A 26077-nucleotide genomic window follows, 5' to 3' on the forward strand; every position below is an offset into this window, starting at 1 on the left:
GCCACGATAGCAAACCCTGAATTTTTCGCCGCTAATCTAGCTAATTGCAAAGCGGCATCTAAAATAAAAGAGTTAGCCAATTTAAGTGCGTGAACTCTGTCCATAACCTCCTCATATGGAGTCTCTCTACTGAGCGACTTTTCTAGTTCCTCGAACCAGAACCACGCTGCTGTAGTGACAGGAACAATGCACGAAATGGGTTGTAGAAGGTAACCTTGCTGTACAAAAATCTTTTTAAGCAAACCTTCCATTTTTTTATCCATAGGATCTTTGAAAGCACAACTATCTTCGATAGGAATAGTAGTGCGTTTGTTTAGAGTAGAAACTGCCCCCTCGACCTTAGGGACTGTCTGCCATAAGTCCTTTCTGGGGTCGACCATAGGAAATAATTTCTTAAAGATAGGGGGGGGGACAAAAGGTATGCCGGGCTTTTCCCACTCCTTATTTACTATGTCCGCCACCCGCTTGGGTATAGGAAAAGCGTCGGGGTGCACCGGAACCTCTAGGAACTTGTCCATCTTGCATAATTTCTCTGGAATGACCAAGTTGTCACAATCATCCAGAGTAGATAACACCTACTTAAGCAGTGCGCGGAGATGTTCTAATTTAAATTTAAATGTCACAACATCAGGTTCAGCTTGTTGAGAAATTTTTCCTGAATCTGAAATTTCTCCATCTGACAAAACCTCCCTCATGGCCCCTTCAGATTGGTGTGAGGGTATGACAGAACAATTATCATCAGCGCCCTCCTGCTCTTCAGTGTTTAAAACAGAGCAATCACGCTTTCTCTGATAAGTAGGCATTTTGGATAAAAGATTTGCTATGGAGTTATCCATTACAGCCGTTAATTGTTGCATGGTAATAAGTATTGGCGCACTAGATGTACTAGGGGCCTCCTGCTTGGGCAAAACTGGTGTAGACACAGTAGGAGATGATGTAGTATCATGTTTACTCCCCTCATCTGAGGAATCATCTTGGGCAATTTCATTATCTGTGGCAGTACTGTCCTTACTTTGTTTGGACGCTATGGCACAATTATCACATAAATTTAAATGGGGAGACACATTGGCTTTCATACATATAGAACATAGCTTATCTGAAGGTACAGACATGTTAAACAGGCTTAAACTTGTCAACAAAGCACAAAAAACGTTTTAAAACAAAACCGTTACTGTCTCTTTAAATTTTAAACAGAAAACACTTTATTACTGAATATGTGAAAAAGTATGAAGGAATTGTTCAAAAATTACCAAATTTCACCACAGTGTCTTAAAGCATTAATAGTATTGCACACCAAATTTCAGAGCTTTAACCCTTAAAATAACGGAACCGGAGCCGTTTATAAATTTAACCCCTATACAGTCCCAGCTATAGTCTTTGCTGAGACCCAACCAAGCCCAGAGGGGAATACGATACCAATTGACGCCTTCTAGAAGCTTTTCCAGCAATTTTTAGATCCTCACACATGCATCTGCATGCCCTGCTCTCAAAAAACAACTGCGCAGTAATGGCGCGAAAATGAGGCTCAGTCTACAACTAGGAAGGCCCCCTGACTGGAAAAGGTGTCTAACACAGTGCCTGCCGTTTAATAAACGTTCCCCAAGTTTATAAATGCAAATTGTCACTATAAATATGAATAAAATGCCCAAATAAAGCAATCGATTTAGCCCATAAAAATGTCTACCAGTTTTTTAGCCCATAATAAGCCCTTTATTCTGTTTGTTTGACTAAGAAAATGGCTTACCGGTCCCCATGAGGGGAAATGACAGCCTTCCAGCATTACATCGTCTTGTTAGAAATATGGCTAGTCATACCTTAAGCAGAAAAGTCTGCTAACTGCTTCCCCCAACTGAAGTTACTTCATCTCAACAGTCCTATGTGGAAACAGCAATCGATTTTAGTTACTGTCTGCTAAAATCATCTTCCTCTCACAAACAGAAATCTTCATCCTTTTCTGTTTCAGAGTAAATAGTACATACCAGCACTATTTTAAAATAACAAACACTTGATAGAAGAATAAAAACTACATTTAAACACCAAAAAACTCTTAACCATCTCCGTGGAGATGTTGCCTGTGCAACGGCAAAGAGAATGACTGGGGTGGGCGGAGCCTAGGAGGGACTATATGGCCAGCTTTGCTGGGACTCTTTGCCATTTCCTGTTGGGGAAGAGATATCCCACAAGTAAGGATGACGCCGTGGACCGGACACACCAATGTTGGAGAAAGGTTGTGTGTCAGGGGCTTCATCAGGGCATCAGATCCAGTCGATGATATATTTTCACAATTAATTGTAACTTAATAAATGACATTTTTATTAAGAACTCTGTGTGCAGCCATACCTTTCTTTAAAGTGACAGTAATGTATGCCACTTGAATCTTTCTATATTATTTTCTATACACATACAATCATTACCTTAGCCCTCCAAACCTCATAGAGTCATTACTGTAGCCCCCCCGAAACCTCATACAGTCATTACTGTAGCCCCCCAAACCTCATCCACTCATTACCATAGCCCCCCAAACCACATAGAGTTATTACTGTAGACCCCTTAAACCTTTTACAGTAGTTACTGTAGCACCCTCAAACTTCAATGGTGCTGGCTGCCTGAATTTGCATAGTAGTACCTTTTTTACATGTTCAGTAGTTTATGAAGGAGAGAGGTAAAAGATGCATAAGGGTGATTTAAAAGAAAAACAAATGTTTAGAAGATGCAGATCTCTACTAGCATCCATTTTATCCTTGATATTTATGTTTGTGGTCAACTTTTTGTACCATTAAATTTATGGTATAAGACCACCAATGGTGGTAAGTACTTTTTATCTCTCTGGTAGCAACTTAATATAATACTAACTTTGCTTCAAATACAGCTTTTAGTTTGAGAAAATGTAGTTACACTAGACAAATATGATTCAAAGCTATATACAGTATATTTATATATATATATATATATATATATATATAAACTAGAAACAACCCTTCAGACGCCAGGAAGGTTCTCTGTTCTTTTGCCATTAAGCTTTATCTCTTCAGTGTGTACCAGGAGAAGCTTTTATTACTCCCCTCTGGCCACTAAACATTATGTGATAAATAAAAATAAATCATGAAACCTTTTTCAATACTTACCGAGACATTTTAGCAGTGATGACGGCAGACTGCAAACAGCCCCAAATTCCCGCCCGGCACAAAAATTTCTCACTGTAATCTTTAGATCTTCCATTGCTTATGCTGTCTGGGGAACTATCAAGCGCTTGCCATGAATTAAGAGCATCAGACATGTTGAGCGTTTCATCAAGGGCCTGACACCAGCATTTGAAAGCAGCTCTACAACATATAAAAAGCATCAAAATATGACACTGAAGGGAAAATTAAGTGCACACATGGACAAAATATTTTCAATCATAATTGTTTTTAACCTCCTCAGTTATGTGCTATAACTTATAAAAAACAAAACCCAATAATAAAAAATACACATTGAAAATAAATACCAAATGGGTAGATTTATAAATGCCGTTTTACCACAGTGTTGGAGGAAGAGAAATGTCTAGGTTATAAACCTATTTAAATGCAACGGAAAGCACATAAATAGATTTTACAGGCATGCAGATGAGAATAGCTGCAAAAAGAAAGAAATAAAATATTCTTACAAACAATCTCGCCAGACATGTTAAATGATAATGACAGCAGCAACAACTGAAAATGCTAGATGAATATGACAGTCACTACACAAAACATCCTTGTTGATGAATATCAGATGGAAACCAGATTATCAGCTAATGGAAAAAAATAAATTGCCTTGTCACAAAAGACTTTTTTTTTATTTCACTGGCTAAAACAGCTTTGTATTCTGGAAAGCAAGTGAGCAGCATAAAGTTTTGAATGCAGATAGTATTTCAGAGGCCAAATGGTGACCGTCTTGGTACTTATTTGGATGCATTTATTCTCTTAAGAGTTATAATCGCATAGCAGATAGCTATTACTCTTTAACTTCAAAAGCTGAAGATTTGTCACATGTGCTGATTTAAAAAAAAAAGGACAAAAGAGATTTTTAATCTGTCACAAATAATGTTACTAACAGTAGTTGCCCTGTTTTTTTTAGACAAATATAAATGAATGTCAATTTTTACAAGAACATCTAAAAGGCCCTGGTGTACAGTGACTTCATATTATGTAACAAGGAAAGCTTATTAGATCCTGTTTAGTAAAACTTTCCAACAATGACAAGTTAAAGGGACAGAATTTTTATTGTTTAAAATGATAGATTATCCCTTTATTACCCATCCCCCAGTTTTGCATAACCAACACGGTTATATTAATATACTTTTTAGCCTTTGTGATTACCTTGTATATAAACCTCTGCACACTGCCCCCTTTATTTCAGTTCTTTTGACAGTCTTGCATTTTAGCCAATCAGTTCCCTCACATAAGTAACTCCACGGGCGTGAGCACAATGTTATCTATATGGCACACATGAACTAACACTCTCTAGCTGTGACAGAAACTGTCAAATCCATTCAGATAAGAGGCAGCCTTCAAGGATTTAAAAATTAGCATATGAGCCTACCTAGGTTTAGCTTTCATAAAAAGAATACCAAGAGAACAAAGTAAATTTGATGATTAAAGTAAATTGGAAAATTGTTTAAATTTACATGCCCTATCTGAATCATGAACGTTTAATTTTGACTTGACTGTCCCTTTAAATAAAAATAGGCAGATGATTAAAAACAAAGCCAGATTTTCATGCCTATATACATATTATGCATTGGATTGTCTAGTACCTATAAATCTTATGACTAGAAAGTCTCACTTATTTTCTTTAGACTCTTCTGAAACATAACTCATAATCAAACGCAAAAAGGAAAATACTACAGCAGCACAATTGGACACACTGTTTACTGAGTTGCTGCTGTTGTAGTGGTTGAGAACAGCAGCCAATAAGACATTGGGGAAGTGAGAGGTATCATGTAGCTGAGCATGTCTTAGTGTCTGTCAGACCAAAGATCAGGATTTAAGGATATGTCTGCTTGATCCCTGAGTGCTCAGTTAAAACTGCAACTGTCAATCCCAGATGACATTTATTATTATTATTATTATTATTATCGGTTATTTGTAGAGTGCCAACAGATTCCGCAGCGCTATAAACATAGGTGGTATACAAGGTAACATTTACAGGGATCAAATGGGAAGAGGGCCCTGCCGAGAGTCGCACTGTTGTAGTCAGCTCTTATGAAGGCGATCTGCAAACAGTTGGGCTCTTAGGCTTACATGCTAAGGGGGTTCATGGTGGATAGCAATGGAGGAGAGGAACTGGTATTAGGAAAGGTTAGTGTAGGTTGTATGCATCCCTGAACAGTAGAGTCTTTAGGGAGCGCTTGAAGCATTCAAAACTAGGGGAGAGTCTTGTGGAGCAAAGCAGAAAGTTCCACAAGATGGGAGCCAGTCTGGAGAAGTCCTGTAAACGGGAATGTGAAGAGGTGACAAGAGAGGTCGTGAGTAGAGCAAAGGGGATGGGAGGGAGAGTATCTGGAGACAAGGTTTGAGATATGGGGGGGGAACAGTACAGTTGAGGGCCTTGTATGTCAGAGTCAGAAGAAGGCAAGAGCAAGCCAGTGAAGGTATTGGCAGAGAGGTGCAGCAGATAAATAGCGACGTGTAAGGAAGATGAGCCTGGCACAGGCATTTATTATGGATTGTAAAGGAGCTAGGCAGCAGCTAGGGAGACCAGAGAGGGTAGAGTTGCAGTAGTCGAGGCGGGAAAAGCTGAGAGAGTGGATTAAAATCTTACGCCTAGATTTAGAGTTTGGCGTTAGCCGTCAAAACCAGCATTAGAGGCTCCTAACGCTGGTTTTGGGCTACCGCTGGTATTTAAAGTCAGTCAGGAAAGGGTCTAACGCTCACTTTGCAGCCGCGACTTTTCCATACCGCAGATCCCCCTACGCCATTTGCGTATCCTATCTTTTCAATGGGATCTTTCTAACGCTGGTATTTAGAGTCTTGGCTGAAGTGAGCGTTAGAAATCTAAAGACAAGACTCCAGCCTCAGCAAAAAGCCAGGAGTTAAGAGCTTTCTGGGCTAACGCCGGTTCATAAAGCTCTTAACTACTGTGCTCTAAAGTACACTAACACCCATAAACTACCTATGTACCCCTAAACCGAGGTCCCCCCACATCGCCGCCACTCTATTAATTTTTTTTAACCCCTAATCTGCCGACCGCACACCGCCGCCACCTACGTTATCCCTATGTACCCCTAATCTGCTGCCCCTAACACCGCCGACCCCTATATTATATTTATTAACCCCTAATCTGCCGCCCCCAACGTCGCCTCCACCTACCTACAATTATTAACCCCTAATCTGCCGACCGGACCTCACCGCTACTCTAATAAATGTATTAACCCCTAAAGCTAAGTCTAACCCTAACCCTAACACCCCCCTAAGTTAAATATAATTTAAATCTAACGAAATAAATTAACTCTTATTAAATAAATTATTCCTATTTAAAGCTAAATACTTACCTGTAAAATAAATCCTAATATAGCTACAATATAAATTATAATTATATTGTAGCTATTTTAGGATTAATATTTATTTTACAGGCAACTTTGTATTTATTTTAACCAGGTACAATAGCTATTAAATAGTTAATAACTATTTAATAGCTACCTAGTTAAAATAAATACAAAATTACCTGTAAAATAAATCCTAACCTAAGTTACAATTAAACCTAACACTACACTATCAATAAATTAATGAAATAAAATACCTACAATTATCTACAATTAAAAATAACACTACACTATCAATAAATTAATTAAATACAAAACCTACAAATAAATACAATTAAATAAACTAACTAAAGTACAAAAAATAAAAAAAGAACTAAGTTACAAAAAATAAAAAAATATTTACAAACATTAGAAAAATATTACAACAATTTTAAGCTAATTACACCTACTCTAAGCCCCGTAATAAAATAACAAAGTCCCCCAAAATAAAAAAATGCCCTACCCTATTCTAAAATAAAAATAGAAAAGCTCTTTTACCTTACCAGCCCTTAAAAGGGCCTTTTGCGGGGCATGGCCCAAAGAATTCAGCTCTTTTGCCTGGAAAAAAAAAACATACAATACCCCCCCCCAACATTACAACCCACCACTCACATACCCCTAATCTAACCCAAACCCCCCTTAAATAAACCTAACACTAAGCCCCTGAAAATCTCCCTACCTTATCTTCACCACGCCGGGTATCACCGATCCGTCCAGAGGAGCCTCCGAAGTCTTGATCCAAGCCCAAGCGGGGGCTGAAGACGTCCATCCTCCGGCTGAAGTCTTGATCCAAGCCCAAGAGAATCGGAATTCGAGGGATGACATCTTGGATGACGTCCCTTAAAGGAACCTTCATTCTCTGTTAGGATGTCGGAAGAAGAGGATGGATTCGCGCCGGAGGTCTTGAAGATGGAGCCGCTCGTCGTCGGATGGAAGAAGATAGAAGATGCCGCTTGGATGAAGATGTCTACCGGTCCGGATCTCCTCTTCTGCCCGGATAGGATGAAGACTTCTGCCCGATGATGGACTTCTTCAGCCGCCGCTTGGATCAAGACTTCAGCCGGAGGATGGACTTCTTCAGCCCCCGCTTGCGCTTGGATCAAGACTTCAGCCGGAGGATGGACGTCTTCAGCCCCCGCTTGGGCTTGGATCAAGACTTCGGAGGCTCCTCTGGACGGATCGGTGATACCCGGCGTGGTGAAGATAAGGTAGGGAGATCTTCAGGGGCTTAGTGTTAGGTTTATTTAAGGGGGGTTTGGGTTAGATTAGGGGTAAGTGGGTGGTGGGTTGTAATGTTGGGGGGGGTATTGTATGGTTTTTTTTCCAGGCAAAAGAGCTGAATTCTTTGGGGCATGCCCCGCAAAAGGCCCTTTTAAGGGCTGGTAAGGTAAAAGAGCTTTTCTATTTTTATTTTAGAATAGGGTAGGGCATTTTTTTATTTTGGGGGGCTTTGCTATTTTATTAGGGGGCTTAGAGTAGGTGTAATTAGCTTAAAATTGTTGTAATATTTTTCTAATGTTTGTAAATATTTTTTTATTTTTTGTAACTTAGTTCTTTTTTATTTTTTGTACTTTAGTTAGTTTATTTAATTGTATTTATTTGTAGGTATTGTATTTAATTAATTTATTGATAGTGTAGTGTTAGGTTTAATTGTAGATAATTGTAGGTATTTTATTTAATTAATTTATTGATAGTTTAGTGTTAGGTTTAATTGTAACTTAGGTTAGGATTTATTTTACAGGTAATTTTGTAATTATTTTAACTAGGTAACTATTAAATAGTTATTAACTATTTAATAGCTATTGCACCTAGTTAAAATAAATACAAAGTTGCCTGTAAAATAAAGATAAATCCTAAAATAGCTACAATATAATTATAATTTATATTGTAGCTATATTAGGATTTATTTTACAGGTAAGTATTTAGCTTTAAATAGAAATAATTTATTTAATAAGAGTTAATTAATTTCGTTAGATTTAAATTATATTTAACTTAGGGGGATGTTAGGGTTAGACTTAGCTTTAGGGGTTAATACATTTATTAGAGTAGCGGCGAGGTCCGGTCGGCAGATTAGGGGTTAATAATTGTAGGTAGGTGGAGGCGACATTGGGGGCGGCAGATTAGGGGTTAATAAATATAATATAGGGGTCGGCGGTGTTAGGGGCAGCAGATTAGGGGTACTTAGGGATAACGTAGGTTGCGGCGGTGTACGGAGCGGCAGATTAGGGGTAAAAAAATATGCAGGGGTCAGCGATAGCGGGGGCGGCAGATTAGGGTGTTAGGTGCAGACTTAGGAAGTGTTTCCCCATAGGAAACAATGGGGCTACGTTAGGAGCTGAACGCTGCTTTTTTGCAGGTGTTAGGTTTTTTTTCAGCTCAAACTGCCCCATTGTTTCCTATGGGCGAATCGTGCACGAGCACGTTTTTGAAGCTGGCCACGTCCGTAAGCACCGCTGGTATTGAGAGTTGCAGTGGCGGTAAATTATGCTCTACGCTCCCTTTTTGGAGCCCTACGCAGCCCTTCTATGAACTCTAAATACCAGCGGTATTTAAAAGGTGCGGGGAAAAAAAAGCCAGCGCTAGCTACGCGGGTCGTTACCGACAAAACTCTAAATCTAGCCGTTAGTTTTGTTTTGTGTAAGGAAATGTCTAATTTTAGAGATGTTTTTAAGATGGAAGTGGCAGGTTTTAGCCAAGGACTGAATGTGAGGAGTGAAAGAAAGATTTGAGTCAAATGTGACCCCAAGACATCCGGCATGCGGGGTAGGTGTGACGATGGAGTTGTCAACAGTTATAGAGAGATGGGGGGTAGAGATTTTAGAAGAATCGGGGGAAAATAAGGAGCTCAGTTTTGGAGAGATTTAGCTTTAGGTAGTGAGAGGACATCCAGGAAGAGATGTGAGAAAGACAGTTAGTGAAACGGGTTAGCAAGGAAGGAGATGGGTCTGGTGTAGAGAAGTAGATTTGGGTGTCGTCAACATACAGATGATATTGAAACCTGTGGGAACAAGCCTTAAAATCTGGTCTGTTGTTATATGTTATGGATGGGGTGGAATATACTTTCTTTAAAAACAACGTGCAAATGAAAATAAAGCTACAAACTATACTGCAAGGAGATAAAGAAATAAGTATGAGGTTTAAAAAGCAAAAATCATGTAGAGCACTGGTTTTCTAACCTGTCCTCGGGCCTCCCCAACAGGCAAGATATTCAGGATTACCTTGGATGAGAGCTGGTAAAAAAATCATGTTTACTAAGAAGATGATTATTTAATCTGTGCAATAGTTCAGATAGAAAAACATAGAGAATAGAAAATACCGCTGTGTAGTCCAAAGACAGGAGTATTGTTTGAAATTTCAAATCTTCATACAATGTATAACATGCTAGTAATTGTAGTAGCAAAGTGTTGAAGCAAGTACTGACCCATATAAAGTCCACAATGATTGCAGGTGCAAGTAAAACATAGCATTTATTCAGTGTTGCAATAAAAATTCAAAATTGTACAGACCTGGACAGAGCAGTACTAAAGAGATAGAGAGAGTGATACCTCTGACCCTCCTCATGCGTCACCTCTCGTGTTTCGCCGAGGCTTTCTCAAAGGTGACATGCCACTGAACTAGAAGTACCAGCTTTTAAATGCCCGGCCGATTACGTCACTGAGCTCAACACCCATTTTCCAACCGGAAGTGACGCATCGACCGAGATTAGCCAATAGCAATATTCAGTCTTGTGTGTGTAAAGAGTTGTTAGGTAGAATACATATAACTAATTTTACACAGACAAATACAATTGTTGCCCCTATTACATAACTGATATTTCTCCTCATACATAGAAGGTAGTCATAATTTAAAGGCCTAATTAAAAAGAGAGAAGCGCTCAACCTGGTAACGAATAATAGCATAATAGCTTGTTCTATGGCTAGTTACCACCCAAGAAGCAGCCTCTTTTTGCTCAACATGTGCCTTTTACAGAGAAGAACTATCCTTAAGCATATCAGTCTGATCCTGACTTCACAGTACAGTCCAGCCCCGAAATACCAGGCATTCGCTCTCTGAACGAGAGAAACAGCAAATCCCCAGACGTACGTTTAGGCCTATTGTGGGCCTTGTCAGTGAGGTGCAGCCATATCCCTCTAAGCAAAAAGAGGCTGCTTCTTGGATGGTAACTAGCCATAGAACAAGCTATTATGCTATTGTTAGTTGCCAGGTTGAGCGCTTCTCTCTTTTTATTTATGCTAATTATGACAATTATGGAAGTCTCCCTAAGTGTGATGCGGGAATCCAGTCGTGGACCCGTGTGCCTAGAGGGATATGGCTGCACCTCACTGACGAGGCCCACAATAGGCCGAAACGTACATCTGGGGTTTTGCTGTTTCTCTTGTTCAGAGAGGGATTGCCTGGTATTTCAGGGTTGGACTGTACTGTGAAGTCAGGATCAGACTGATATGCTTCAGGTAAGTTCTCTGTGAACGGTACATGTTGAGCAAAAAGAGGCTGCTTCTTGGGTGGTAACTAGCCATAGAACAAGCTATTATGCTATTGTTCGTTCCCAGGTTGAGCACTTCTCTCTTTTTATTTATGATAATTTAAAGGTTTGCCATATGCAACAAAGTATCTTCGTAATAAACAGTGATGTTTCTACTGTATAAATCTAAGGCATAAAAAAGGCTTAAAATATTAGTTGGGGATAAAATAGTAAGACGAACTGTATATCTGCACTAGAAAGACTGGAGAATTTCAGAGAATACCAAGGTAAACATATATATATATATATATACTGAATATATATATATATATATATATATATATATATACTGTATAAAATTGCCTTTACACATACAAACAAAAGTTCACGTAATATAATAAAATTCATCATAAACTGAGATTTTAAGTAGTATGCATATGTCTAAGCAACAAGCAGAAAAAATGGATTGCAGACAAAGATGCAAAAAAAGATACAAAAAAATGTTTTTGCCATTATTTCTCTTCCCTTGTAGAAGGTTCTCAAAAAGATTACATGTAGGATGAAATTGGATTAATTCAAAACATGAAAATTTAATAGTTAGATTATGTGTATATATAATATATACATAGTCATGAGATACAAGAAACTTTCAAAAGGGGGATATAAGTATATACAAGTGGTTTACTATTATTACTAAATACATGTGATATGTATCGATACTATGGGGCCTATCTATCAAGCTCCGAAAGGAGCTTGACGGCCCGTGTTAATTTAAAGATAGTGTAGTGTTAGGTGTAATTGTAATTTAGGTTAGGATTTATTTTACAGGTACTTTTGTATTTATTTTAACTAGGTAGCTATTAAATAGTTAATAACTATTTAATAACTATTGTACCTAGTTAAAATAAATACAAAGTTGCCTGTAAAATAAATATAAACCCTAAGATAGATACAAATTTAACTATTAGTTATATTGTAGCTAGCTTAGGGTTTATTTTACAGGTAAGTATTTAGTTTTAAATAGGATTAAATTATTTAATTGTAGTAATTTTATTTCATTTTATTTAAATTATATTTCAGTTAGGGGGGTGTTAGACTTACTTTTAGGGGTTAATAAATTTAATATAGTAGCGGCGCTGTTGGGGGCGGCAAATTAGGGGTTAATAAATGTAGGTAGGTGTCGGCGATGTTAGGGACGGCAGATTAGGGGTTAATAAAATGTAACTAGTGTTTGTGAGGCAGGAGTGCGGCGGTTTAGGGGTTAATATATTTATTAAAGTGGCGGAGATGTCCGGTCGGCAGATTAGGGGTTAAAAAATGTATTTAAGTGTTTGCGATGGGGGGGGGGCTCGGTTTAGGGGTTAATAGGTAGTTTATGGGTGTTAGTGTACTTTTTAGCACTTTAGTTAAGAGTTTTATGTTACGGCGTTAGCCCATAAAACTCTTAACTACTGACTTTTAAATGCGGTAGGAGTCTTGACAGGAGAGGGTCTACCGCTCACTTCTTCCAAGACTCGTAATACCGGCGTTATGCAAGTCCCATTGAAAAGATAGGATACGCAATTTACGTAAGGGGATTTGCGGTAAGCTCGAGTCACGGAAGAAAAGTGAGCGGTACACCTATACCTGCCAGACACGTAATACCAGCGGGAGTTAAAAAGCAGCGTTGGGACCTCTCAACGCTGCTTTTTAAGGTTAACGCAAGACTTGTAAACTAGCCGCAAGAAACTGATAATAGGAGTAAATTAGAAATTTGCTCAAAATGTCATGCTCTATCTGAATTATGAAAGAAAAAAATTGTGTTTCATATCCCTTTAAGTGTCAGTAACAGGCAATATGTATTAGGAACACGATACATCTGTAAAATGGTAAAAGACATCCAAAGTATATGTGTGTCACACTATAGAAAGCTAAATATTTTTGTTTTTTATATGTCAGCTATATAACATGACTTACATTGGTCCATCTCTTAATAGAATAGTAATAGAACAGTATATAACCCCCACCTAATCTAAATCCTTGATCAGGTTTGTCCAGTGCCAGATGAAAGTCATGCTTTAAAGGGGAAGTTCACTGTAAAATTGCTTTTCCCTGATTGTGTTCCCCATGACTTGTTATACCAGCTGCAGGGTATAAAATGTATGATAAATTGATCATTTATGCTTCTTTTTGCAAAATAACACAATTTATGCTTACCTGATAAATTTATTTCTCTTGTGGTGTATCCAGTCCACGGATCATCCATTACTTGTGGGATATTCTCCTTCCCAACAGGAAGTTGCAAGAGGACACCCACAGCAGAGCTGTAATATAGCTCCTCCCCTAACTTTCATAGCCAGTCATTCGACCGAAAACAAGCCGAGAAAGGAGGAACCATAGGGTGCAGTGGTTACTGTAGTTTAAATTTAAAAATTACCTGCCTTAAAATGACAGGGCGGGCCGTGGACTGGATACACCACAAGAGAAATACATTTATCAGGTAAGCATAAATTGTGTTTTCTCTTGTAAGGTGTATCCAGTCCATGGATCATCCATTACTTGTGGGATACCAATACCAAAGCTAAAGTACACGGATGAAGGGAGGGACAAGGCAGGAACTTAAATGGAAGGAACCACTGCCCGTAAAACCTTTCTCCCAAATATAGCCTCCGAAGAAGCAAAAGTATCAAATTTGTAAAATTTTGAAAAAATATCAAGTGAAGACCAAGTCGTCGCCTTGCAAATCTGATCAAAAGAAGCCTCATTTTTAAAGGCCCAAGTGGAAGCCACAGCTCTAGTGGAATGAGCTGTAATCCTTTCAGGAGGTTGCTGTCCAGCAGTCTCATAGGCTAAGCGGATTAAGCTTCTTAGTCAAAAAGAAAAAGAGGTTGCCGAAGCCTTTTGACCTCTCCTCTGTCCAGAGTAGACAACAAACAAAGCAGATGTTTGACGAAAATCTTTAGTGGCTTGTAAGTAAAACTTTAAAGCACGGACCACGTCCAAATTGTGTAACACAAGGATGGAACAACAATCTCTTGATTGATATTCTTGCTAGATACCACCTTAGGTAAGAACCCAGGTTTGGTACGCAGGACTACCTTATCCGTATGAAAAATCAGATAAGGAGAATCACATTGTAAGGCAGATAGCTCAGAGACTCTACGAGCCGAGGAAATAGCTACCAAAAAAAGAACTTTCCAAGATAAAAGCTTGATATCTATGGAATGAAGAGGTTCAAACGGAACTCCTTGAAGAACCTTAAGAACCAAGTTTAAGCTCCATGGTGGAGCAACAGGTTTAAACACAGGCTTGATTCTAATTAAAGCCTGACAAAATGCCTGAACGTCTGGAACATCTGCCAGACGCTTAACTAGCGGACAATCCTTTTTCCAAACCTTCTTGGAGAAAAGATAATATCCTAGCAATCCTGACCTTACTCCATGAGTAACCCTTGGATTCACACCAATAAAGATATCTACGCCATACCTTATGGTAAATTTTCCTGGTGACAGGCTTTCGTGCCTGTCTTAAGGTATCAATAACTGACTCGGAGAAGCCACGCTTTGATAAAATCAAGCGTTCAATCTCTAGGCAGTCAGCCTCAGAGAAATTAGGTTTGGATGGTTGAAAGGACCCTGAAGTAGAAGGTCCTGTTTCAGAGGCAGAGACCATGGTGGAAAGGATGACATGTCCACTAGATCTGCATACCAGGTCCTGCGTGGCCACGCAGGTGCTATCAGAATCACTGATGCTCTCTCCTGCTTGATCTTGGCAATCAGTCGAGGGAGCAGAGGAAACGGTGGAAACACATAAGCCAGGTTGAAAGACTAGAGCGCTGCTAGAGCATCTATCAGTGTCGCCTTGGGATCCCTGGACCTGGATCCGTAACACGGAAGCTTGGCGTTCTGGCGAGATGCCATGAGATCCAGTTCTGGTTTGCGATGAATCAGTTGTGCAAATGCCTCCGGATGGAGTTCCCACTCTCCCGGATGAAAAGTATGACGACTTAGAAAATCCGCCTCCCAGTGCTCTACACCTGGGATATGGATAGCTGATAGGTGGCAAGAGTGAATCTCTGCCCAGCGAATTATTTTTTAAACTTCTAACATCTCTAGGGAACTTCTCGTTCCCCCTTGATGGTTGATGTAAGCTACAGTCGTGATGTTGTCCGACTGAAATCTGATGTACCTCAGAGTTGCTAACTGAGGCCAAGCCTGAAGAGCCTTGAATATCGCTCTTAGTTCCAGAATATTTAATGGAAGGAGAGACTCCTCCTGAGTCCACGATCCCTGAGCCTTCAGGGAGTTCCAGACTGCACCCCAACCTAGAAGGCTGGCATCTGTCGTAACAATTGTTCAATCTGGCCTGCGAAAGGTCATACCTTTGGACAGATGGACCCGAGATAGCCACCAGAGAAGAGAATCCCTGGTCTCTTGGTCCAGATTCAGTTGAGGGGACAAATCTGTGTAATCCCCGCTCCACTGACTGAGAATGCATAGTTGCAGCGGTCTGAGATGTAAGCGTGCAAACGGCACTATGTCCATTGCCGCTACCATTAAGCCGATTACTTCCATACACTGAACCACCGAAGGGCGCGGAATGGAATGAAGAACCCTGCAGGAATTTAGAAGCTTTGATAACCTGGACTCCGTCAGGTGAATTTTCATTTCTACAGAATCTATCAGAGTCCCTAGAAAGGAAACTCTTGTGAGTGGGGATAGAGAACTTTTCCTCGTTCACTTTCCACCCATGCGACCACAGAAATGCCAGTACTACGTCCGTATGAGACTTGGCAATTTGGAAGTTTGACGCCTGTATCAGGATGTCATCTAAATAAGGGGCTACTGCTATGCCCCGTGGCCTTAGGACCGCCATAAGTGACCCTAGAACCTTTGTAAAGAATCTTGGGGCTGTAGCTAATCCCAAGGGAAGAGCTACAACTGGTAATGCCTGTCTTAAAAGGCAAACCTGAGAAACCGATGATGATCTTTGTGTATCGGAATGTGAAGATAAGCATCCTTTAGATCCACTGTAGTCATATATTGACCCTCCTGGATCAGTGGTAGGATGGTACGAATAGTTTCCATCTTGAACGACGGAACTTTGAGGAATTTGTTTAAGATCTTTAGATCCAAAATTGGTCTGAAGGTTCCCTCTTTTTTGGGAACCACAAACAGATTTGAGTAAAAACCCTGTCCCTGTTCCTCCTTTGGAACTGGATGGATCACTCCCATAACTAGGAGGACTCGTACACAGTGTAAGAATGCCTCTCTCTTTATCTGGTGTGCAGATAATTGTGAAAGGTGAAATTTCCCTTTTGGGGGGGAAGCTTTGAAGTCCAGAAGATATCCCTGGGATATAATTTCCAACGCCCAGGGATCCTGAACATCTCTTGCCCACGCCTGGGCAAAGAGTGAAAGTCTGCCCCCTACTAGATCCTTTCCCGGATAGGGGGCCGTTCCTTCATGCTGTCTTAGAGGCAGCAGCAGGCTTTTTTACCTGCTTACCTTTTTTCCATGTCAGGTTTGGTCTCCAGACCATCTTGGATTGAGCAAAAGTTCCCTCTTGTTTAGCATTAGAGGAAGTTGATGCCGCACCTGCCTTGAAGTTTTGAAAGGCACGAAAATTAGACTGTTTGGCCCTAGATTTGGACCTGTCCTGAGGAAGGGCATGACCTTTTCCTCCAGTGATATCAGCAATAATCTCCTTCAACCAGGCCCGAATAGGGTCTGCCCCTTGAAGGGAATGTTAAGTAGCTTAGATTTTGAAGTCACGTCAGCTGACCATGATCTAAGCCATAGCGCTCTGCGCGCCTGTATAGCAAAACCAGAATTCTTAGCCGTTAGTTTAGTCAAATGAACAATGGCATCAGAATAAAAGAATTGGCTATCTTAAGTGCTCTAAGTTTCCCAAGTATGTCATCCAATGGAGTCGCTACCTGTAAAGCCTCTTCCAGAGACTCAAACCAGTACGCCGCAGCAGCAGTGACAGGGGCAATGCATGCAAGGGGCTGTAGGATAAAACCTTGTTGAATAAATATTTTCTTAAGGTAACCTCTAATTTTTTATCCATTGGATCTAAAAAAAAAGCACAACTGTCCTCGACAGGGATAGTAGTACGCTTTACTAGAGTAGAAACTGCTCCCTCCACCTTAGGGACTGTCTGCCATAAGTCCCATGTGGTGGCATCTATTGGAAACATTTTTCTAAAAATAGGAGGGGAAGAGAACGGCACACCTGGTCTATCCCATTCCTTATTAATAATTTCTGTAAACCTTTTAGGTATTTGGAAAAACATCAGTACACACCGGCACTGCAAAGTATTTATCCAGTCTACACAATTTCTCTGGCACTGCAATGGTATCACAGTCATTCAGAGCAGCTAAAACCTCCCTAAGCAACACGCGGAGGTGTTCAAGCTTAAATTTAAATGTAGAAATATTAGAATCAGGTATCTTTCCTGAGTCATTAACATCACCCACTGACTGAAGCTCTCTTTCCTCAGCTTCTGCATATTGTGAGGCAGTATCAGACATAGTTCTTAAAGCGTCAGTATGCTCTGCACTTTGTCTCACCCCAGAGCTATCTCGCTTACCTCTAAGTTCAGGTAGTCTGGCTAATACTGCTGACAGTGTATTATCCATGACTGCCGCCATGTCTTGTAAAGTAAACGCTATGGGCGCCCTAGATGTACTTGGCGCCATTTGAGCGTGAGTCCCTTAAGCGGGAGTCAAAGGGTCTGACACGTGGGGAAAGTTAGTCGGCATAACTTCCCCCTCGTCAGATTCCTCTGGTGATACATTTTTTAAAGACAGAAAATGATCTTTATTGCATAAAATGAAATCAGTACATTTGGTACACATTCTAAGAGGGGGTTCCACCATGGCTTTTAAACATAATAAACAAGGAGTTTCTTCTATGTCAGACATGTTTATACAGAATAGCAATGAGACTAGCAAGCTTGGAAAACACTTTAAATCAAGTTAACAAGCAAATATAAAAAATGGTACTGTGCCTTTAAGAGAAACAAATTTTGTCAGAATTTGAAAAACAGTGAAAAAATGCAGTAAATCAAACGAAATTTTTACAGTGTGTATAATAGGCTAACAGAGCATTGCACCCACTTGCAAATGGATGATTAACCCCTTAGTTAAAAAAACGGATAAAAAAAAACGAAATAGACGTTTTTTAGCAAGCTGTGGCCCTACCTTCCCCAATAAACGACTTTGGAAAGCCTTTGAGCCCTTTAGAGATGTCCTATAGCATTCAGAGGGCCTTTGAGGGAAGCTGGATGTCACAGTTTGTAATTTTAACTGCACCAACTGTAACTTTTATACTACAACAGTGGAAATTGTTTCTAGTCAAAATTTAAGCCAGCCATGTGGAAAAAACTAGGCCCAATAAAGTTTTATCACCAAAGCATATATAAAAACGATTAAACATGCCAGCAAACGTTTTATATTGTAAATATCATAAGGGTATTACCCCTGGGAGTAAGCATGATACCAGTCGTTATTAAATCACTGTATTCAGGCTTAACTTACATTAATCCGGTATCAGCAGCATTTTCTAGTGTTTTCCATCTCTAGAAAAAATTATAACTGCACATACCTGATAGCAGAATAAACTGCACGCCATTCTCTCGCTGAAGTTGCCTCATCTGTGTAATCCCCTCAGACATATGTGAGAATAGCAATGGATCTTAGTTACAACCTGCTAAGATCATAGAAACCTCAGGCAGATTCTTCTTCTATTTACTGCCTGAGATAAAATAGCACAACTCCGGTACTATTTAAAAATAACAAACTTTTGATTGAAGAAAATAAACTAGCTATATTTAACCACTCTCTCCTACAACGTCCTTGCTTGTTGAGAGTTGCAAGAGAATGACTGGCTATGACAGTTAGGGGAGGAGCTATATTACAGCTCTGCTGTGGGTGTCCTCTTGCAACTTCCTGTTGGGAAGGAGAATATCCCACAAGTAATGGATGATCCGTGGACTGGATACACCTTACAAGAGAAAAATAGCTGGATTTGCTCTTTGATACCACAGACCATCAAAGTAGACTTGGCTGGCTGACAGATCAGATCTCGTCCTATCACTCAAATGCTTCCCTTTCTTATCTCTGTCTCTGTACAATACTTAAAAAGAACAATAAAAATAAAATTTTTAGAGCTTTATCTCTTCCACCTCCCACTGTGAGTGTAATTACGTCTGCTGTCTGTGTTTACATAGTTTCTCAATAGCCTATACCTAGGTATAGAAACTTCAGTATAGGTAGGGATACTACAGGCTAAATCAGCTACAGTATTTCTATTGCCAATATAAAGGCAATTTAATACACTTCAGCAGGTAAAATTGATACTTGGGAATTAAAGGAGAGAAAGTTTTTGGGTAAACTGTCCCTTTAAATATTCTTCTGACCGGGGATAGGCACATTTATTTAAAGCCAATTTTATTAACCCACTTGGATTTAAGCAAAGAAGCTGTTAAAACGCTGGCATGTCTATACCTCTTGTGGGGTTAGTTTGAAATGCTCTTGTATTGTAAAATATTATTACATTTACATATGACTTATTGTCTTGTAGTTTTAAACTGGTGATTCCCTGTTTGTATTTTGTTTTTTCCGTCTTTGTTTCATCTTAGTACCCTTTCATACACAAACTCTAACACATGTATTTTAGAAAATAAGTATTCTAGCTCATCTGCAAACTGTTAAGTAAAATGAAATGCAATAGATGAAATTGTATTAATAATAGAACATCTCCTACTTTGAAGTTTGAGATCTAAAGTCTTTCTTTGATTGTATTAATGGTAATTTAATATGAGGTAATGCGTCAATGAGAGGATACTTTAAAAAAAATTAAATTCTCATTAAGAGGATATCACAAGTTAGGGGCATAATTTCAATTTTACCGCTATTAATAAGTTGTATAGACAAGAGGGATATTTAACTGCATATTTAAATTCCTTTTGATAAATAAATCCCATTATCAACGTTTACTTTGTAAATTTATATGAATATAAAATCAGATCATGAACAGTGTGAGACAATATGCTAGATTAGTTTAATTAATCTCTACTTCAGGGGTTCTTAACTGGGGGAATCCTCACCTCTATGGGGCACGGAAAACAAATGATAGGGCTATGGGACTGGTCTCTGAAAACTTTAAAAAAAAGTTACATTACCTCAGAGGTGGCAAAGAGTGTAAGAAAAAGCGATCTAATCACCGCTGCTTCTTACATTGCGGGAAGCAAGGGCTCCGGAGCATCTTATGCTGCTTGGTACGTGGAGCCCTAAAGCTCCTAGCAGGATGGATTTGAGTTAAACCACAATTTAAATTACTAGTCAGTAACACTCAATTTAAAACATGGTTTTCTATATAAATACTAATTCTTGCTGGTTTCATTTTTAGAATAATACATTTTCAGATTAGTCTTACAGTTATTTCAGAAAATTAGATTTTGATTACGTTATATACCATTAGGAATGCAAAAATAATCATGAAACTATTGCGAAGTGAACTATCTCCAATTTAGGGCAAGATTACGAGTGGCGCAATAACTGTTGGGCTTGGGGTGTTGAAAGTAAACGTGTTTGCTTGAGAGCAATTGAATTTAAGGCACGTCCATTTTGCATGACTTCCGATATCTGGCTAAATGTTATGCGAGACAACAAAGTGGCACAAAACACATCAAAAATACATTACAAAGTAGAGTTACACTCATAATAACACTGTCTAATAAAAAAAATATAAAAAAACAAACATATAAGGCCTCAGGTGATAGACAAAAAAAGGCATGCAAAGGGCTTTAACATAGAGATTCATACATACAAATCTCTAAATATGTATATGTACAGTATGTTTATGTACGTGTGTGTGTATATATATATATATATATATATATACACACAAATATGTATTTATGTAATTATATGTGCATAAAAGTGCATATACAGTGCCAACATTCAAACAGATACAAGCACCCAAAGTGAGACCCCTAAAAACTCAAAAAAATTAATATTAATATAGAAAGAGTGAGTGCCAGCTATAGGCTGAAGTATCAGAATAACAGAATAATATTAAAATACATTTATTACATTCACATAAACTAGGGTACCCTATGTACATATAACAATTCGATTGAAAACAACTAAAAAATTAGTTAAAACAAATAGAGTAAGTGCCCCTCAGGAGAGAGGGGAATACAAAAACAGATAAACACAAAAACATGTGTATTAAAAGTTCCAAATGATATAAAAAGTCTTAATAAGTGATATCCTTAGCAAATGTAAACTCGAGCAGTGACTACTTATAACATGTACATCAACGCGTTTCAGCCCCAAAGCTGGGCCTTTCTCAAGATGTCTGTAATGAGAGTGGGAAGTTACGTCACCAGATTGGGGGCGGGGCTTAGGTCTGGTTGTCTGTGTCGCAGTTACTTAGTGAGATCAATGCTACCAGATGTGTGTTTCCATGCTCTACAATAAAATAGAGTTGTACCATCTTTGCTGTGTCCTGCATGTGTTCTGCATCTCATGACATGGTGTCAGAAGTTCTTGCCTGCGCTTCTGTTTCCTGATCGATGACGATGTCAAAGTTTACACCACCTGAGCCTTTTGATTTCTCTCAGCCTGCAGCTTGGCCCACATGGCGTCAGCGGCTTCAGCGCTTCAGGATTGCTTCCAAGCTGGACAAGGAGAGTGGTGAAGTACAAGTTAATTCTCTTTTATACTCTATGGGGAAACATGTGGAGCCAGTGTTCAATGCCTTTACTTTCCAAGAAGGGGAAGAATTTGATTCATGAGAGAGCTTGTTTTAACAAACGTGCTCAGCGTGTGGGAGAATCTGTGGAGTCATTTGTGCGCAGCCTGTATGAACTAGCTGAATTCTGTGAGTTTGGTGTTGCTAAAGAAGAGCAAATCAGAGACAGAATAGTCATAGGAATTGCAGATGCTGAAGTCTCACTGAAGCTACAGTTAGAGTCTGATTTAACATTAGATGGGACTATTAGGATGGCCGGCCAGAGTGAACTGGTATAAAAATCAAAGTGCTGATCTGAGGTCTGTGGATGAAGTGCAGCAGTTCAGGAGAGCTGCTAGTGAAAGGCACAGTGTGAGCGGTAGACCAAGGGCAGCAGATAGGCCCAGAGGTGGATGGGCACAGAATGCCCGATGCATACGGTGCAACTGTGCCCATGATCAAAGTGTCATATGCCCTGCTAAAGACAAAAGATGTAGAAAATGTAACAGGATGGGCCATTTTGAAGTGGTGTGCAAGACTGAATATATTAAGGAGATGCAGGTGGATAGCGACCAGGAGGGTCAAGAAGTGTCCTTTGTGGGGTCTGTTGTTGAACGGCCGGGTTCAGAATATGATTGGAGGGTTACTCTTACTGTAATGGGAGCCAAAGTTGCATTTAAGATTGACACAGGAGCAGACATCAATGTAATGTCTCTTGTAGCATTCATAAAACTGCCTCGACAGCCCCAGCTGGCGAAAGCTACAACAAAAGTCGATAGTCCTGGTGGCTGCATTGATTGTGCGGGGGACATTTCTTGCCAGCTGTGTGTACAAGCAAAGGAAATTCACCACATTTCTTGCCAGCTGCGTGTACAAGCATAGGAAATTCACCATGTGGGTGCATGTGATTAGAGGTCAGTGTGTCAACAACTTATTGAGCAATTGAGCAGAAAAGCAGCCTGTGGTTTGGGCCTAGTATCCAGAGTGAATGAGATCTCAGAAGATATGTTTGGTGAATTGGGCCTACTAAATTGCAACCCAGTCCGTATATTACTTAAAGGTGACGCAGTCCCATACAGCATTACCACTCCCGTAGAATTCCGTTCCCCCTCATGCCTCAAGTGGAGAAGGAGCTTCTGCGTATGAAGAATATGGGGGTTATTGAAGAGGTTGTTGAAGCAACTGACTGGTGTGCCCCCATTGTGCCTGTTGCGAAGAGAAAAAAAAAGGTACGCATATGCGTAGACTTGAAAAGGCTGAATGAGGCGGTGAAGAGAGAGAGATATGTGCTGCCGACACTTGAAGACATAGCTCCGAAATTGGCTTGGGCTAAGTTCTTCTCTACATTGGATGCTTCTAGCGGCTTCTGGCAGATACCTCTAGATCCAAAGTGCCGCAAACTGACTACCTTCATTACACCAGTAGGTCGGTTTTGTTTTAGCAGACTCCCCTTCGGGATATCCTCTGTTCCTGAAATCTTCCAAAGAGAAATGAGTTCTCTCCTAAGAGACCACATGGGCACGGCAGTCATAATGGATGACATCTTAGTGTATGGGTCTACATTGGAGCAACATGATCAGCGATTGAGCTGTGTACTGCAGACTATCAGAGAGTCCGGGCTGAAGCTAAACAAAGAGAAATGTCATTTCAGGAAAGCTGAGTTATGTTACTTTGGGAATATCATCAATGGGGATGGCATCAAGCCAGACCCCGAGAAAATTTGTGCTATTGAACAGATGAAAAGTCCTTCTGATGTACATGAGCTGAGACAAATATTGGGCCTTGTAAATTATGTGGGCAGGTTCCTTCCAGATTTATCCACAATACTATACCCTATTACAGAGTTGCTAAAGAAAGGTGTTGCCTGCGTCTGGGGACCTTCACAGGAAGAATCTTTTATGCAGGTCAAGTCTCTGCTGGGGTCTGCCCCAGTGTTGGGGTTCTATGACCCTTCCAAAAAGACTGTGGTTAGTGCTGGATGCGAGCAGTTATGGATTAGGGGCCACCCTCCTGCAGCTGATTGAAAACAAACTACTACTCGCCTACTGTTCTCGCACACTGACGGCTGCTGAGTCAAAATACGCCCAAATTGAGAAAGAGTGCCTGGCCGCATTTTGGGCCTGTGAGAGCTTTCAGCGTTACCTAGTGGGTTTAGAGAAATTTAGTCTGGAGACTGATCATAAACCGCTAGTCCCGCTAATCAACTCCTATGATATTGACAAAACACCCCTAAGATGCTAGAGACTGCTAATGAGGCTGCTCAGGTTCAACGTTCAGGCAGTGCATGTGCCGGGGAAACAACTGGTTGTGGCGGATACACTGTCCAGGCTCCCGCTGGCTGCTGCTGAAGAGTCTGCAACGGAATCGGATGTGAAAGTGTATGTAGATTCAGTTCTGGCCTCTAAGTCCATTTCTTCAGGGAAACTAGAACAAATAAAGAAAGAGACATATTTAGATACAGACCTTCAAGAAGCTATAAAGTATATAAAAGAAGGTTGGCCCGAGAGTCGGGCACCCTGGATGTCTTTAAGTTCTTACCAGTCAGAGAGGTCGCAGCTCACGGAGCTGGATGGGTTGGTGCTGTTCCAAGACCGCATTGTTATTCCTGTCAGCATGAAGCAGGAGATGTTAAACAGGATTCACGATGGCCACTTAGGCATTACAAAGGGCAGAGAAAGGGCAGCTACGGCAGTAGAGTGGCCTGGGATCAGTTGCGACATTGCAAGTCATGTGCCTTTTGCTGGGAACGCCGGCCTACTCAGAGAAGGAAGCCCTTGATTTCTACTCCGCTGCCTGCTGATTTGTGCGAACTGCACGGGAAAAAGTTCCTAGTCGTAATCTACTACTATTTCAGGTATTTGGAAATTGCACCTTTGAATGAAATCACAAGTCAAGCCATTATCACTCGTCTCAAGAGCTTCTTCGCCCGGTGGGGCATACCAATGGAGTTGGTGAGTGATAACGGCATGCAGTTAGCTTCAACAGAGTTCAGTTCTTTCAGCAGAGAATACGATTTTATACATTCCATGTTAAGGCCACATTACCCGCAGGCTAATGGAATGAAAGGGCAGTTCAAACAACAAAATTAATTTTGAAGCAATCTGAGCTGTACCTGGCCCTCTTGTCCTATAGGGCAACTCCCATTCAAGCCACGGGATTTAGCACGGCACAGCTGATGCTAGGGTGCCAGATTCGCACCACCTTACCCTCTGTGGGTGTCTTCCAGCCAACTAGCTCTATTCCTCAGGACGAAGTCCTTAGGAGGGATGAAGAGGCAAAAAGGGGCTATCGATTCTTCTACGACAGGAGACATTCTGTGAGGCCCTTGCAGGAGCTGAATGCGGGGCAAAGTGTCAGAATTAAACTGGATGATGAGAAGAAATGGAAGATGCCTGCTACGGTAATTGGACGTTCACCAGAACCAAGGTCTTATGTAGTCCTTACTGATGGAGGGACAGTTATACGCCGTAATCGAAAACATCTTCAGCCTGTACCTGAGAGTTTGGAACTGGATGCCTCAGTACCACCGCCGGTGGGATCTCCTGTTTTAAAAGGGGTGCCTTCCCCTCAGTAAGATCACAGCAGGGATATGTCTTTGCCTCCAGCAGACTCTCAATCACCTTCTTCTGTATCAGAGGACAGTTCATGTAGAGTTACATCAAGCTGAAGAGTGGTGAAACTTCCAGCCCGATATCGGGATTAACTTTAGTTAGAACAGTGACTGGAAGTATGGGCAGAATAATCCCATGGTCACTGTGGACTAGGGTAGTCTACCCCGATGTTCAAGTCAGGATGTAATTCATGTTGCTTATATTTTCTGTAACTTGTTATCTGTTATATACTATACAAAACTGTTGTTGTATACCTTGTTATTTGTTATGGAAAAAAAAATGTATGCTTCGTCCTTTGAAAAGGGGGAAGATGTGATGAGAGTGGGAAGTGACGTCACCAGATTGGGGGTGGGGCTTGAGTCCAGTTGTCTGTGTCGCAGTTACTTCGTGAGATCAATGCTACCAGATGTGTGTTTCCATGCTCTACAATAAAATAGAGTTGTACCATCTTTGCTGTGTCCTGCATGCGTCCTGCATCTCTTGACAATGTCTACTGCTGGTAAAAGTATGGCTTAAATAGCCTATAGGGACCAATCAAGATGGGTGTAAATTGCCATTACATGTATCATGGCAATCCTCTAATGCCCTTAATAAAGATGGTGGCTACTGGCTCTTTTACTTCCAGTAATTTCCTGCCTTAAAATTCCACTACATGTATCATGGCAATCCTCTAATGCCCTTAATAAAGATGGTGGCTACTGACTCTTTCACTTCTGGTATTGGACATATTATTATT

General features: G+C 40.3%; 1 protein-coding gene across 1 annotated transcript in view; it reads right to left on the reverse strand.

The window, feature by feature from the left end:
* CFAP54 (cilia and flagella associated protein 54) overlaps positions 1 to 26077 on the reverse strand; it is a 901430-nt gene that overhangs the window by 298223 nt on the left and 577130 nt on the right. The window contains exon 47 of the mRNA XM_053719246.1: positions 3126 to 3323. Coding sequence (XP_053575221.1) covers positions 3126 to 3323 — 198 coding nt within the window. The remainder of the gene's footprint in view (positions 1 to 3125; positions 3324 to 26077) is intronic.

The sequence above is a fragment of the Bombina bombina genome, chromosome 6 (assembly GCF_027579735.1).
Source record: "Bombina bombina isolate aBomBom1 chromosome 6, aBomBom1.pri, whole genome shotgun sequence".
NCBI classification, from domain to species: Eukaryota; Metazoa; Chordata; class Amphibia; order Anura; family Bombinatoridae; genus Bombina; species Bombina bombina.